Source organism: Aethalodelphis obliquidens, unplaced genomic scaffold (genome assembly GCF_003676395.1).
Source record: "Aethalodelphis obliquidens isolate GAN/ISIS:26980383/991018 unplaced genomic scaffold, ASM367639v1 scaffold13, whole genome shotgun sequence".
Lineage (NCBI taxonomy): Eukaryota > Metazoa > Chordata > Mammalia > Artiodactyla > Delphinidae > Aethalodelphis > Aethalodelphis obliquidens.
In genome coordinates, this window is record NW_020837957.1 from 24976901 (window position 1) to 24993318 (window position 16418).

The 16418-nt window shown below is 32.5% G+C and overlaps 1 protein-coding gene across 4 annotated transcripts in view; it reads left to right on the forward strand.

The window, feature by feature from the left end:
* PKN2 (protein kinase N2) overlaps positions 1 to 16418 on the forward strand; it is a 148168-nt gene that overhangs the window by 102565 nt on the left and 29185 nt on the right. For all 4 annotated transcript variants that reach the window (XM_027114253.1, XM_027114256.1, XM_027114254.1 and 1 more), the window contains 8 exons: positions 2597 to 2740; positions 3060 to 3135; positions 3732 to 3906; positions 4136 to 4262; positions 6333 to 6463; positions 6544 to 6619; positions 6698 to 6789; positions 12434 to 12610. In XM_027114253.1, coding sequence (XP_026970054.1) covers positions 2597 to 2740; positions 3060 to 3135; positions 3732 to 3906; positions 4136 to 4262; positions 6333 to 6463; positions 6544 to 6619; positions 6698 to 6789; positions 12434 to 12610 — 998 coding nt within the window. The remainder of the gene's footprint in view (positions 1 to 2596; positions 2741 to 3059; positions 3136 to 3731; positions 3907 to 4135; positions 4263 to 6332; positions 6464 to 6543; positions 6620 to 6697; positions 6790 to 12433; positions 12611 to 16418) is intronic.

A 16418-nucleotide genomic window follows, 5' to 3' on the forward strand; every position in this document is an offset into this window, starting at 1 on the left:
AAATTTGCTAAGAGAACAGAACTTAAATGTTCTTACCAAATATAAATATTTTGTGTGTGTGTGTGTGTGTGTGTGTGTGTGTGTAAAATAGGTGATAGATGTGTTAATTAGATGGGAGGAATTCTTTATTAGTATATATATGTATATGTGTATCAAATCATCATGCCAACTACTTTAGAAAAAGTAGCTACTATTTACTTTTGGGCCTTACAGAGACTTCAGACAAACCATAGATTCCTTAGTTCTACCACAGTTTCTTCTTTGATCCTAGGTTCAGATTCATAAGACGACAAAATGAAACACAAGTTGGGACAGTTTGCCAGTATTGCCAATCTGTACTTAGCTCAGATCATACTGCTCAGCTATTTTGGCAGTGGTTTTACTCCATGTAGAATTTTGTTGCTCTTGAGGTTTGACATTACCTACAAACATGCCCTTGCTTTATGGAATGGACCTGCTTCATCTGGAAAATTGCCAGCAAATGAGCAGTCATACTTGCAGTTTAAATTCAATAAATATCAGTGGCATTTCCCTATATAGAGAGTACTTTGCTTTTCATATACTATATCCCTGCTTTACTGAATTGCAGTAGATGTTAGGAGTTAAAGGAGGATTGGGGTTCCATGCAACAGTGTTATGAGTAGACATAAAATATCTTAACCTGCTTTGGACTGTAGCCACTCTCCCCCCTTAAATTGTAGAGAGAGTGATACAGGGAACAATGCAAAGTAACAAAAAGTGAAGAGCTTTATACCTAAAATTTCATGTAGAACTCCAGGAAAGCTAATGTAGGCCTTAAGATAACCTTCCATCCCAAATCTCAGGTGTTTCTAACATACTTCAGGTTGAAGAACGGAATAAACAGACAGAGGAAAGAGAAATGAGTTAATATGTGAGTTTTACCAGAGTGGCTAGAAAAAATATAAAGGAGGTGATTTGACCTTCTCTCATCCAGAGAAAGATATACTCTTACAATTTTAGCAGTGTGAAAAGTATAAGAACTTTTAAGAATTACTAATTTTGTCCCTAGTATCTATACCACTTGCATTTGCCTTACCCATAACAAGTTTTCCTCCCTGATACCGTGGAAGAAGATAGGAGAAAGTAGACCTCTCCTTTTCTAATCTAAAATAAAGTAGTCTAAATTACCAACCCCTGGTTCAGTTATGCAGTTTATTTCCCAAAATAACGTTTTCAAAATACTTAAAATTTTAACTTGAATGGAATATTATAGCATTAATACCCACCACTTCTAAATGCCATTCGCTGATCTTAAAATAATTATCCTCTACTCATCCTTACCCTTTCCTGACAAGTATTCTCTCCCATAGTAATTATGTGTCAGAGAGAAGCAATGAGGTAGGAAGTCCTGAGCTCATATACTCACTGCCAAGATATCTTTTTCTAGTCCTTTTTTTCTGTCTATGAGACCTTTTGGCACATTGTGTCTTGACTCATTTTTTTCATGTTCTGTTTTTTATAAGTGTTTTCTGTGTTCATTTGCATCAACTAGTTTTATTATTTAAAGTCAAATGGCTTTTTATTATGCCTACTAGAAGCTTAGATAATAAGATGCATAAGTTCACAAATTGAAAGTTTTTATATGAAAGAAGTAATTTATTACTTTGTTGAGCCTAAAGGGAAAAACATTTATCTCTTTTTGTGGGTGATCCACAAAATCCTGAAAAACAAAATAATGGAGAAGTCTTATGCTTTATAATTAAAATATATGCAGATTATGACTTATATGTAGAGGTCAATTTATGGCTTGACTTCCTGCTTATAAACTGTGTCCTACAAGTACATTTAATAATTGATGGTTAAAACCTTAAATATATTTTCCACATAAGCATTATTTTTAATGACTACAGAATGTTCCCTCATGTAGATATGGTATAATACTCTTAAGTTGTCCCTGGTTTTGGGGGGGGGCTTTTTTGTTTCGTTTTGTTGTGTTTGATGTTGTAATAAATGAACATTTTTCTGTATAAAACTTAGTTTCCTGTTTGCTACCTACCTACGCAGGCCCCTGTAATCACTGGTCTTATTACCCGGTGGTATTCTTTAGAAGATTAAATGACCTAACATTCTTAAAGTGTTTGGCATAGCGTGTGGCACACTGAAAGTGGAGAATAAATGCTATTCACAGACCTTTTCCTGATCAACATTGGGATAAAGAAATAAGAAGGTTTGAAATGGGTTCTTTGAGGTGAACATTGAAGTCTAGCAACAGCACAGCCTATGAAGCCAATAGGAGAAGGAAAATCCAAAAGATTGAAGCTCTGAGATGGAAAGAGTTTCGGTGGTCATTCAAATGTATTGATTGTTCCCAGTTGTGTATTCTTTATCTAAAAGGAATACCTTAACTGGAGAATGTTGGGATATGAATGTGTTCCTTTTAGTTAAAATGTGTAAGTTTGTTAAAGTAATATATAATAGAGAAACATTATAAAAGCACTCTTTAAAATAGTGCAACCGTTGTATATGTTATCTTTGTTTATTGTATTTGTATTTTATATATTTTATAATATTTTATTCACATGTGTGTCCAATGATGTGTTCCCTGTTTTCTTTATTTTTTATTTAATTATTCTAGTCACGTGAACTGGAAATTTCAGTTTATTGGCGTGATTGGCGATCTCTGTGTGCTGTAAAATTTCTGAGGTTAGAAGATTTTTTAGACAACCAACGGCATGGCATGTGTCTCTATTTGGAACCGCAGGGTACTTTATTTGCAGAGGTAATAAATGTATTTTATTAAATATGCATAACTACCATTGAAATTATATATGTAGGCAACATGATGTAGAAGTGGGAAGAGTATTAGGCTGAATGGCAGACACCTTGAATTCTTGGCTCAACTCTGCCACTAAATAGGTATGTTACCCTAAGACAAGTCATTTATCCTCTCTAGGTCTGTTTTCTCATCTAGAAAATGAGGAGATGGAACTAAATTATATCTCAGATTCTCTAAGTTTTCAAACTTGCAAGTTTATTGAATTTTGTGAACCATAAATCTAATGCTATAGTCATGTCAACTTGAATTTTCTTCACTGCAGGTTACCTTTTTTAATCCAGTTATTGAAAGAAGACCAAAACTCCAAAGACAAAAGAAAATTTTTTCGAAACAACAAGGTAATTACTGAGAAATCAAGTACAAAGTGTTTTGGTGTTATCTTAAATACTTTAAAAATGTATATACTATTTAAAAAGTGATATCCATCTTTTCTTTTTGTTTTCTTCTTATTTGTTCAATTATTTACTTCTAAATTTTGTTACGGAAAATTTGAAACATGCGTAAGTATAGAGACTAGTGTGATGTGCCATCACTCAGCTTCAGTGACAGTCAGGTTATGTCCAATTTTGTTTCATCTGTGTTCCATCACTCACAGCTTCCTCAGATTATTTGAAGCAAACCCAGACATCATATAGATTCATCCATAAATATTACAGTTAGTATCTCTAAAAGATAAGAATTCTGTTTTTAAAACCTTAACCACATACCATTACTAGACTTAAATGAGCAATTCCTACGTATTTATTTTTAAAACTGATTTTGCTTTTTTGCACTAACCTTTAATAATGAATAGTTAGGAACTGGTTTTTTAAGTGACAAATATTGTTTTTTCTTCATAAGTTATAAACCGATGAATATGAATTCTTAAATTATGGCTTTTGGTAATATATTTAAAAAATACTTGTTCTGTTTTCTTTATTTACAATATCCACAGGCAAAACATTTCTCAGAGCTCCTCAAATGAATATTAATATTGCCACTTGGGGAAGACTAGTGAGAAGAGCTATTCCTACAGTAAATCATTCTGGCACCTTCAGCCCTCAAGCCCCTGTGCCTCCTACAGTGCCAGTGGTTGATGTACACATCCCTGAACTAGCACCTCCAGCTAGGTATGTGTCTTAAGATTTTTAAGCATTTCTTTTATAAAATAGTTATTGTGACATTTGTACATATTGATTACAGTGAGCCTATTAAAAGTCTCATTTTTTCCAAATAGTATTTTGAAACTAGTGCTCTGCTTACTTTTAAAACAATAAAATTGTTTGCCTTAATTGTAAAGTTATTTAAAATATATACTTTTGATTACTGCTTTTGGTGAATTGCTTTATCTTTTATAAGTGATTCTGCAGTAACCAAATTGGACTTTGATCTTGAACCTGAGCCTCCTCTGGCCCCACCACGTGATTCTTCCCTTGGAGAAATAGATGAATCTGCTGAATTAAGAGATTTGGATACACAAGGACAGGTAAGGCATTTTAAACCTTGTATAATTCCTTTTCACCAAATGAATTACCAGTAAAAGCATCATAGTGAATGAGATGTTAAAAACATCTCATTTAACATTTTAGTTAAAAAATGCCTGTGTGAACTGTGTTGTTTATGTTTCTTGTGAATGAAACATAAAAACCTCTGGATGCTCATGAGCCAGGAGAGATGGAATAGGCTGCTTAATCTAGGAGCACAGGAGCATGGCTGATATTGGATGACATGTTGCCTGAAACACTGTGCATCTTCTAACTAGGTTAACATGATTTTTGAAAATGCATGTAAGATGAAAGTAATGTATTCATTTTTTTAAATTGAAATATGGTTGATTTACAACATTGTGTTTCAGCTGTACAGCATAGTGATTCAGTATTTTTTCAGATTCTAGTTCATTATAGGTTAGTACAAGATAATGGGTATAATTCCCTGTGCTATACAGTATATCCTATTGCTTATCCATTTTATATATAGTAGTTTGTATCTGTTAATTCCATACCCCTAAATTGTCCCTCCCCCCTTCCTCCTCCCCTTGGTAAGCACAAGTTTGTTTTCTAAATCTATGAGTCTGTTTCTGTTTTGTATATACATTCATTTGTATTATTTTTTAGATTCTACATATGAGTGATATCATATACTATTTATTTCTCTGTCTGACTTACTTCACTAAGCATAATATTTTCTACGTCCATCCATGTTGCTGTAGAGGGCATTATTTCATTCTTTTTTTGGGGGGAGTAATATTCCAGTGTGTGTGTGTGTGTGTGTGTGTGTGTGTGTATACACACACACACATTTTTTAAAAATTTTATTGAAGTATAGTTGATTTACAGTGTTGTGTTTAATTTCTGCTGTATAACAAAGTCACTCAGTTATACATATATATATTCTTTTTCATATTCCTTTGCATTATGGTTTATCACAGAATATTGAATATAGTTCCTTGTGCTATGTTGTAGGACCTTGTTGTTTACCCATCCTATATGTAATAGTTTGCACCTGCTAATCCCACACTCCCAATCCTTCCCTCCCCCAAACCCCCTCCCCCTTAGCAACCACAAGTCTGTTCTCTATATTTGTGAGTCTGTTTTTGTTTCATAGATACGTTCATTTGTGTTTTATTTTTGATTCCACATGTAAGTGATATATGGTATTTGTCTTTCTCTTTCTGACTTACTTTGCTTAGCATGATAATCTCTAGGTCCATCCATGTTGGTGCAAATGACATTATTTCTTTTTAATGGCTGAGTAATTCCATTGTATGTATGTGTGTGCTATATATATATATGTATATATATATATATCACATCTTCTTTATCCATTCATCTGTTGGTGGACATTTAGGTTGTTTCCATGTCTTGGCTATTGTAAATAGTGCTGCTATGAACATAAGGGTGCGTGTATCTTTTTGAATTAGAATTCATCTGGGTATATGCCCAGGAGTGGAGTTGCTGGATCATATGGCAACTCTATTTTTAGTTTTTTGAGGAACCTCCATACTGTTTTCTATAATGGCTGTACCAATTTAAATACATTCCCACCGATAGTGTAAGAGGGTTCCCTTTTCTCTACATCTCTCCAGCATTTATGATTTGTAGACTTTTTAATGATGGCCATTTTGACTGGTGTGAGGTGGTACCCCATTGTTGTTTTGATTTGCATTTCTCTAATAATTAGTGATGATGAGCATCTTTTCATGTGCCTGTTGGCCATCTGTATGTACCACATCTTCTTAAACCAATCGTCTGTTGATGACCACTTGGGTTGCTTCTGTGTAACTAGCTATATTGTAAACAGTGCTTCTGTGAACATTGGGGCTCGTGTATCTTTTCAAATTAGTGTTTTTGTTTTTTCCAATGTATTCATTTTTTTACCTTTTTTAGATAAGAGTAATATATAATTAATAACCATAAAAATGAATATCCAATATCTGAATTTTATTTTCTCACTCATATTTATATCAACTTTTAACATTTTTTTCTTTAACTATCCTTACCTAATAAGTTGTTTTCTGAATGTTTCTATGATTTAATGAGTGTTTAATATTTTACAGGTTTCAGAAACAGTTTTTGATACTGAGAATGACAGAAATAGACTACTTCCAAAATCTCAATCTGAATATGAGCCTGATATTCCTCAGTCAGGCCTAGAATATAGTGATATTCATGAACTTGAGGACAGAAGGTAAAGAATATGTACACAGCTTTGCTACATGTTTAGTCCCATACTTTTGCCTTATTTTTGATTGACATTACTGTTTTCAGATCTCAACAAATGTTTCAGTTTAATCTACAAGACTTCCGGTGTTGTGCTGTCTTGGGTAGAGGACATTTTGGAAAGGTAATCTTTTAAATTTTCTTGGAATGCCTACAAAAGTAATAACTCACATGGGAAATAATTATTTTAATCTCATTTCAGGTGCTTTTGGCTGAATATAAACACACTAATGAAATGTTTGCTATAAAAGCCTTAAAGAAAGGAGACATTGTGGCTCGAGATGAAGTAGACAGGTTAGTTTTTTAAAAATGAAATTCTTTATTTTTCTGAAAATGTAGCTTATCGTGAAAAATCAGTGTATGTATTGCAACAACAAAACTTTCTATTTTCCTAATACACTTGACCGTCGAATAACATGGGTTTCAACTGCATGGATCCACTTAAACATGGATATTTTTCAACAGTAAATGCTACAATATTACATGGTCTATGGTTGGTGAATCCACAGATGTGGAGGAACTGCAGATACAGAGGGCCGACTATAAATTATGCACGAATTAACCCCCATGTTGTTAAAGGGTCAACTGTAATAAGTAAAGAAACTAAATAAATTAATGCATAAGGTAGGCATTAATTAAATGTTTTTCTTTCTAGCTAACTCCCTCTTCCCCTTCTTAAGACATTTTACTGCTGAGTGAATACCAAGGAAAGATGATGAAATGTTTAAATTAATTCTAATAAGCTTTTATACTTGGAAATTTTAAACTGTTTATATGGAATAGGAACTGTTATACATCTGTGGTTTGGTGAGGCTATTTCCTGTTCATACTACAGAAGTAATAAGATGTCATTTACAAATAATCTTCAGTTAACTGAATGGTTAATATATTTTGCTTTTGAAAATGCACCTACATCTATTTTTTGCTCTATGTTTCTGAAAATGGTATTTTTTGACCACAGCATCTTACATTTCTGGGTGTACATTGATATGGATACCTCTGCCTCTACAATTATTAAAACGTAAGGACTTTGGGGATAATATTGTAATTAGGTTAGAGAATATACTTTAAAAGACTATCTCAAATTAATGGAGTGGTTCAACATGGAAATTATTGTATAATAAAATGGCATATTTATTACAGAATGAGGCTTTCATTTGATATTTAGAAGCAGCAGTATTTTTCTTAAACCACCAGTTAAGGAAGCACCAGTTGATATTAATAGAAGACAGCCCTGTATAATGAGAACAGCCTGTGATTATCAGTGAGAAGACTTCTCTAGTTCTGATTGTTCCTTCTTAATTAATGATTTGATCCCAGGGCAATTCACTGAACATCTTTGAGCCTCAGTTAACCCACATATTTTTAAAATATATTTTTTGGTAATACTTGCCTTACCGAATTATATTAAGTGCCATATAGATATATCAAATTGCTATTTTTAATATTTTTTCCATGATATGGGAAGTTCTTAGAATTAGGATAGATCTTAAAAGATGCAGGTTTCTTTATATAAAAAAAATCTTTTCCTTTTGGATTTGCCTATTTGTTTTTTATCCATTTCTCATACTTCTCAATTATATCAAAATAAACTCCTCCCTGATCTAAAACTACTTAGAGAGATTTTGCATAATATTTTTGAAATATTCTGAACACTAGAGTATATGCTAACAACTGTATATTTCTGTTACATAAGTAGTTAAAGCAAACCTTTAATTACACTGTCATTTTGTTTTAATTACAATAATAGTAAGGTCAAGTGTTTTTCTTTTCTGGAAGAATGTTTGCTTTATTCCAGATTCATATATGGTAAATTCATTTATATCCTAAAATAATAGGAGACTGGTACTACCCAGTTAATAATGGGAAAGTGGTAATTACTTGGTGGTTTATATAACTTTCTGCTACATTGTTACTACTTTGAGCCATGTCTCTGTAGGAAAAAACTTCCTAATTAAATATAGATAGAATAATATTAATATTACTATTAAAGAAGAATGTCTGGATTAGAGGATGAAGCTTTAGCCAGAACCTGGGACATTACCCCTACTTAAATTTAATCCAGCCTTAGTGAAAAGTTGATGAGTAATCTTTATCTAACTTCAGTTATAAATCCATATATTCAATAACATAGAAGTAAAATAATCTCCAGTAGAACCAGAAAAACAGAGAAATGTAAAATTCAGAGTGAGAAATAAAACTCACTCTTAGAGGACTTTGAGGAAGGCAGCAGAAAAGAGAGCAATTAGAGGAAGACAAGAAAAAAAATTAATTTAGGAAATAAGAAAACAGACCAGCATGTTTTTAAAAGTTATATAACTTGCAAGTCTGAATAGTAAACAACTAAGCAGAAATCTTTTATATCCACTTTGTATCTCATCCTTTTAATAGATCCATAGAATTCAATGTTATTGCATATCAGTGGGGGTTTTTTTCCTATAGATGTTTCTGAAATACTTGATGTTTCTTAACGACAGTTTTCCTTTCTAAATTTTCTCTTTCTAGTGTGAATTTTATTATTTTACTTATAGAAAATTCCAAATCAACTTGTTTTTTGTTGTTATTTGGTTTGGTTTTTTTTCTTCTAGTTTTATTGAGATATAATTGACATGCAGTACTGTATAAGTTTAAGGTGTATAGCATAATGATTTGACTTACATACATCATGAAATGATTGTCAAAATAAGTGAACATCATAGAGATACAAAATTAAAGAAATAGAAAAAAAAATTTTCCTTGTGATGAGAACTCTTAAGACTTACTCTTTTAACAACTTTCATATATAACATACAGCAATGTTAACTTCATCATATTGTACATTATATCTCTAGTACTTATTTATCTTATAACTAGAAGTTTGTACCTTTTGACTGCCTTCATCCAATTTCCCCTCCCCTCACCCCATCTCTGGTAACCACAAATCTACATCTTTATTAAGGAACACAAATTATGCACTAACTTCAAAGTAATGTAATTCATGTACAAAGATCACGTTTTCCACCTACCATTAGTAGAACTTCTTTCTGAGTGCCATCTTCCCCCACTCCTGAGTAGGAATGTTAAATGTGTGTTACTGTTATGCCTCACTCAGCTTCCTTGTCTTACCAGTTCACATTTCAAAACAACAGGATAGACTTGGAAGTATATTTTTGTAGTTGCAGAACAAAAACACAGCTAGCCAGATTTTCTATATATATCATATATACGTATATATGATTTAATCCTAAGATTAGCCTTATTAATGTTGTAATTTTCCACTGACCAAAATAACTATTAATATAGTTTTTAAGTTTCTATCATGTCCAATAATGTACTGAAGGAAGTACACCAAAAAATGTTAGAATGGAACTAGTCACTTAGGGAGATAAAACATAAATACATTAGTTATATAAATAAAACAGATTAGATATGTTTGAGTTTAAGCTGAACAATATAGATAATCGCAGCTCATAACAGGGGGAACATCAAATGAAGGTGTGCTGGTGGATTTAGGTAAGGCCTTGTAAAGAAGATTGGATTTGTGCTGATCTTTGGCAGATGGAAGATATTTGGGAACATGGAGAGGAGAGAAATGACAAGATAGAGGAAAATGTTCTGGACAGAATGAAGTTTGAAGTTTTGAATAAGGTTGGATTGTTTCATGGACTTTTAAGGAGAATATACAATTTAGATTAGATTGGGAAAAGTTAAAGACTTACGGAGCAGCTTTCTGGTGTGCTGTATAATGCTTAAAATTAAAATTATTGTTCCTGTTGGGGTCTATAAAGATCCTTCCTCCTTTACCTAATAGTCCTAAAACATCTATCCAGCCCTCATCAATATTGTCAGTCCTCATCAAACAATTCTATGAATGGCATTAAAACCATTTTAAGAGGAATTCTGGTTAATCCTTTAGACCATTTACATGTTCAACACAGGTCTAACCTTATACTTATCCAGCTGAGAATTAGTAATTCACCCATAGTGGATTAGTAATTCACCCATAAACCATACACAGTGAAGAGGCCACGTTTGCCATCTAGTTGAGCCCAAAACATCTTGCCAGTTTGTCTTATTTCATCCGAATATTTTATCCTCATTAGCCAAAATTTAGATTGACATAGTAAATCAATTGTTTTAGAATCTGTCTTACAGATCTTGCCCAATTAGACATTGTTTTCCAATAAATTTAAATGGTGATAGTCAAAGCTGTTAACTGTTCTTTCTAATCTTCTGTGAATTTATTTCTAATAGTGACTTAATTTGTAGTAACATTTAGAAACCTTGCAAATGTATGGAGACATAAGCCCAACACTTTAGAAACAATTACAGTGGGGCTTTCTGTTTTGAGTGTATGTAAAGTTGTAAACAGATTGTGTGAAATAAGAGGGTAAGAGTTCATCTAGAATGTGACCATATTAAATGGAGTTTAAACACTATTTCATAATAGCTGCATTTACTGTCAGTATTTAAAACTGAACAGGTGTTTTAGTTCATAATTCAGAATATGACTATATTAACAGAGCAATAAAAATTCCATGTTCCTTCTACACAGCAGGTATGCTCTTAAATGTTCATAGCAGTATAATCTGGATACCCAAACAAATGCTTTAATCTTTAAGTTAAACTTTTTAAAATTAACTCTGAAGAGATCCAAAAGAGAGGAGAATGGGTCTACCTCCTTCTAACATTAGAATTTTGGTTTGGTATTTTGAAATCAATAACCAAATACACGCGCGCACACACACACACACATCTAAGGAGTTCTTTAATTTTAAAAATGAAAGCATTATTAATGCTTTTCAACAAACGTTAATGTCAATTTTTGATTCCAGTCTCAAAAACAAACAAAAATGCCTATTTTGTATTAGAAACATAAACGTAATTTAATTGGTAATAAAATACGTCTGTAGGTATATTTATTTTGATCAGGTGTTTAAAGTGTTAATTCCAAGTTGTATTTGAATAATATTTGACCTGGTTTTCTTCTGCTTTGAGGTGTTTTTTGTTGTTGTTGTTTAGATTTTGTTTTCTTTTTTTTTTTGTTTTTCCCCAGTTATACATACACATGTATCTATTCTTTCTCATATTGTTTTCCCATTTACGTTTTTACATAGTACTGAACAGAGTTGCTTGTGCTATACAGTAGATCCTTGTTGGTTATCCATTTTAAATACAGCAGTGTGTACATGTCTGCTTTGAGTTTTAAGTCAGGTTGATTTACTAAATATTTTCAGGGGGAAGAAGAGTGGTATTTTTTGCTATTTAGGCAAAATTGTTTCAGAGTCAGTAAGTTTGACCACTGTTCTTTTAAGCAGCTTGTAAGAGTTCTTACAGGGAAACCTGTGATAGCTATAGATTTTATAGATAAATTGTATCATTCTCCAGGAGCTTCCTTGAAGTATGTTATAGAATTCTCCATGTAACCTCTTTATTTTCCAGTTAGCCTTCTAAATTAAAATTTTATGCAGTGTATCTTTACCTCTCAGCTTCATATATCATATGATAGAATATTTGGATACCATAGCTTGTGAATTATAAATATATACTGTCCTTGAAATTGCCTTGAGCAGAAAATTTGTATTTTAAAATTATGCTTTAGGTTGCTAAATCCTTTGACCAATTCCTGAAAATTTTTCACAATTCACTCCTAATTAAGCCTTTTTTATTAACTGTTACCACTAGCCATATGTGTGCTACTCTGATACTATCAATGTGAACTTATGTCATGCTAATCATATTTAGTTTTCATTAATATATTTCTATTAAAGTTATATATATCAGGTAGCCCAAATTTTTCAAAGCATTTGTAGCAAAACTAGGACATGTTTTATGGTTTTAAAGTTATAATGGTTAAGAACTTTGCTCATTTTAGAGTTTAGTAATTTTTAAAGAATGTTATTTCCAACTGGAACTTTAAAAAAAAATACCAGTGATTTTTAAATGTTTTCTCTTACAGCCTGATGTGTGAAAAAAGAATTTTTGAAACTGTGAATAGTGTAAGGCATCCCTTTTTGGTGAACCTTTTTGCATGTTTCCAAACCAAAGAGCATGTTTGCTTTGTAATGGAATATGCTGCCGGTGGGGACCTAATGATGCACATTCATACTGATGTCTTTTCTGAACCAAGAGCTGTGTGAGTATTTAGCATTTCTCTGAGTTTCTTCATGACTGATTTCTTTCTGGGAAGGAAAAAAGCTCTCTGAATTTTAGATTTATTTTTTTCCCTCATATGGAAAATAGATGAAGAAATAATAGAACTCCTTACTTACCTTTTTGCCATAAATAAATGTATCTATTTTTCTCTGTTGTTCATGTTGAAAATTTCATGGATTACCCTAAATCACAATTGATAATTTAGATATACAATTTAGGTTTATTTTAGTAAAATTTCTTTTTTTCCAGTATATTTTCTCCCTAGGGAATGCCATCTAGGACCATGGCTTTAAATATTAACTATACTCAAAGTACACTGTTAAGTGAAAAAAGAAAATGTAGAAGAGTTTGTATTATATATTTGTATGACATATTTGTATTTGCATTTTAAAGGGTAGTTTAAAAGAGTATGTCTTAAGTGTTTGCTTGCATGTGCTTACAATACCTCTAAAGAATATAAAAGAAATTGGTATGCGTATCGCCTCCAATGAAAGGCATGGAATCCAGATATGATACTTAATAAATAACTGGGTATACTGTTTAAAATATATATTTCACTGAATGCTTACAGGATGTCAGGTACTGTGTTAAATATTTTAATTTATCACTAAACCCCTTTTTGTAGTTTTTGAATTTGATATTATATGAAGGTTTTACTTATTCAGATGCAAAAGAATAAATAATAGCAAACATTTGTGATTAAACATAATTATATATATTCTTCCCCTGTTGTTATCCCAGTTTTGAAGCTCTTAAGTGTTGGAGCTAGGATTTGAACCTAGGAAAATGCTCTTAATAGCTACACTGTATATGCAGGTGTTTACCAAATGTATATCTCCAGCCCTTACCTCTTACCTAAACTTCCAATTCCAATAACATTCAGCAGCCAACTTGACTCTTCCCTTTATATGGCTAATAAGTATTTCTTGTTTAACATCTCAGAATGAACGCCTGATATTTCCCATTTTCCCCCACCTCACCCACCACTCCCCAGCCTGTTACTCTTCTAGGCTTCTCTGTTATTAAATGGCAATACCATCTACCAGTTGTTCAAGCCAAAACACAGGAGTCATTCTTGATTCTCTTTTTTCCTTACATGCAACATCCAAATTCTACCTCCAAAACATAACCCAAATCATAAAAATCATAAACCAGTAGTAAAACTTTATTGAATTTTTATCACTTGTCTGTATTCTGACAGCTGACATTTGTGTAACATTTTTACTTTCATTCCTTTATTTGATTCTCATAACCATCAGAAGTATAATACAGCAGATGGTAGTACTAGGGCATTAGTTCTGATGGATAGTGAAGCTTTCAGAAAAGGAGGCAAAAGCCACAAAATAATAGAAGGCTACTAATAATTAATTCCCTGCATATTTAAAAATTAATATTTAAAAATTAAAAGCAGGGCATCTAGACTACTACTACTAGCCTTGTGCTAACTGCCTTGGGAATTTGTTTTGTTATGCCTTTTCTTTAATAAATATAAAATCCTATTCTGCCTTAACAAACTTTTTATTTTTGCTGAGAGTACAAATTATATAGTACCAATGAAACAATTAAGCCCAGTGAAATACAAGAATAAAACGCTTTATTGCAATACTTCATATCTAAAGTACCTCCCTCTAATCATTCAGATCTCACCTCAAATGTCATTCCTTTGGAGGTCTTTCCTCATTACTTTAATTAAAATACCACTGTATCACTAACGTCTAAATCAGGCCACACTCTATTCTATTTTATATTTTATATTCTTCATAGCACTTTATACCTGAAATCACCTTATTTATTTTTTACATTTTTATTGTCTGTCTCCCCTCACTAAAGGGGAGCAACAAGGACTATGTGTATTCTATGTACTAGTGGAACACCTAGAAGGGTGACTCACATATGCTAGGCAAACATTGTATTCTTATTGCTTGAGACGAAGGAATCGAAATTAATTTGAGTCCTAGCTTTGCTGTGTTCTGGCTATGTCGCTTTAGATAAATTAGTTACTCTTTCTGAGAGCTTCATTTTCTGCTTCTGTAAAATATTTATCTTAAAGGTTTGATTTGATGATACCCAGTATACCCAGTTATTTATTAAGTATCATTAGGACAATCTGTTTACAAATAATGGAGCAAAAGAGAAATCAGGGTATTTTTATGATTGTTACAGTATTGTTTTGCCACCAAAATAAGTTTGCTTAAAAAAAACTAAGCAATTTTAGAATCACATTTGTTTTAATGGACTTAAGCTAAATCTTTTAAACTTATGATAAATAATTACATAAGATCTAATGTATAATCAAATATTTATAAATAGTTGCATTTAAAAAATCTCCAAATTATGGTTCCATTTTTGTAAAAATAAAGAAACACAAAACATATCTACATGTACACGTAAATGCATTCTAAAATTTGAAGGACATTCACCAAACTAACAAAAGTAGTTACCTTTATGGATAGTAGTGGCATCAGGGTGAAATGGAGATGGATGAATGAAAAATTGTGCTTTAGGGTAGGGGTATTATGTGTATTTTATAGAGGAAATATCCATGTGTTACTTGTAAAATTAAGAACTGATTCTCCGAAGTGTCTCCTTATAGGGTATTCTACACTGAAGACAGATCTGCATTTTTTAATTCATTCATTTAGTTATTACCTACCTCCTTATTCAGTAAGGCTATTGTGTATCAAGCATTTTGCTAAGCATTTAGGCTAAACACTGAAAAAGACAAACATGGTCCGATCCCTCAAGAGTTAATATTCTAGCTGGGTTGAAGTTTTTCTAAGATCTAAACCTGTTTATCCAATTTCTAGACCTCTTCACCTGTCCCAAGGCAATTTGAGGTCAATATGTGTAAAGGCAAACTCACTTTCCCCACAAAACTTTGGCTACTTCTGTATTTCTCCACCTATTCATTACAATAAAAAGGAAACCTTGAGAGTTATCTTCATCTTTTCCCTTTCCCTCATCCTTTATAGCTAATGAGACACCAAGTCCTATCATGCTCGTTTTAAAGTTTCTCTTGAATCCATCTCTTATTCTCTTTGTTGCCACTACATTAGAGGTACTCATGATCTTTCATCTGTACTATCATTTTAGCCTTATCTGTTCCTTTTCCCTCTGGATATCTACCTACTTCCACTCCACTTCATACTACTATCAAGAAAGTTCTCTAACATAAATCTGATTATTCTGCCCTGATTAAAATTGTTTGATTTGCTATCACTAAGAGAAGAATTTTCAATACAGGCATACCTCATAGATATTGCAGGTTCAGTTCCATACTGAAACAAACATCATAATAAAACAAATATAATAAAATGAGTCGTGAATTTTCTGGTTTCCTGGTGCATATAAAAGTTACATTTACAGGGCTTCCTTGGTGGCGTAGTGGTTCAGAATCCACCTGCCAGTTCAGGGGACATGGGTTCGAGCCCTGGTCTGGGAAGATCCCACATGCTGCGGAGCAACTGGGCCCGTGAGCCACAATTAACTGAGCCTGCGCGTCTGGAAGCCTGTGCTGCGCAAAAACAGAGGCCGCGACAGTGAGAGGCCTGCGCACCATGATGAAGAGTGGCCCCTGCTTGCCACAACTAGAGAAAGCCCATGCACAGAAACGAAGACCCAACACAGCCATAAATAAATAAATAAATAAATTAAAAAAAAAAAAAGTTACATTTACGCTATACTGTAGTCAATTAAGTGTTCGATAGCATTATGTCTAAAAAAAACCAATATACATACCTTAATTAAAAAATACTTTATTGTTAAAAAATGCTAACAATCATCTGATC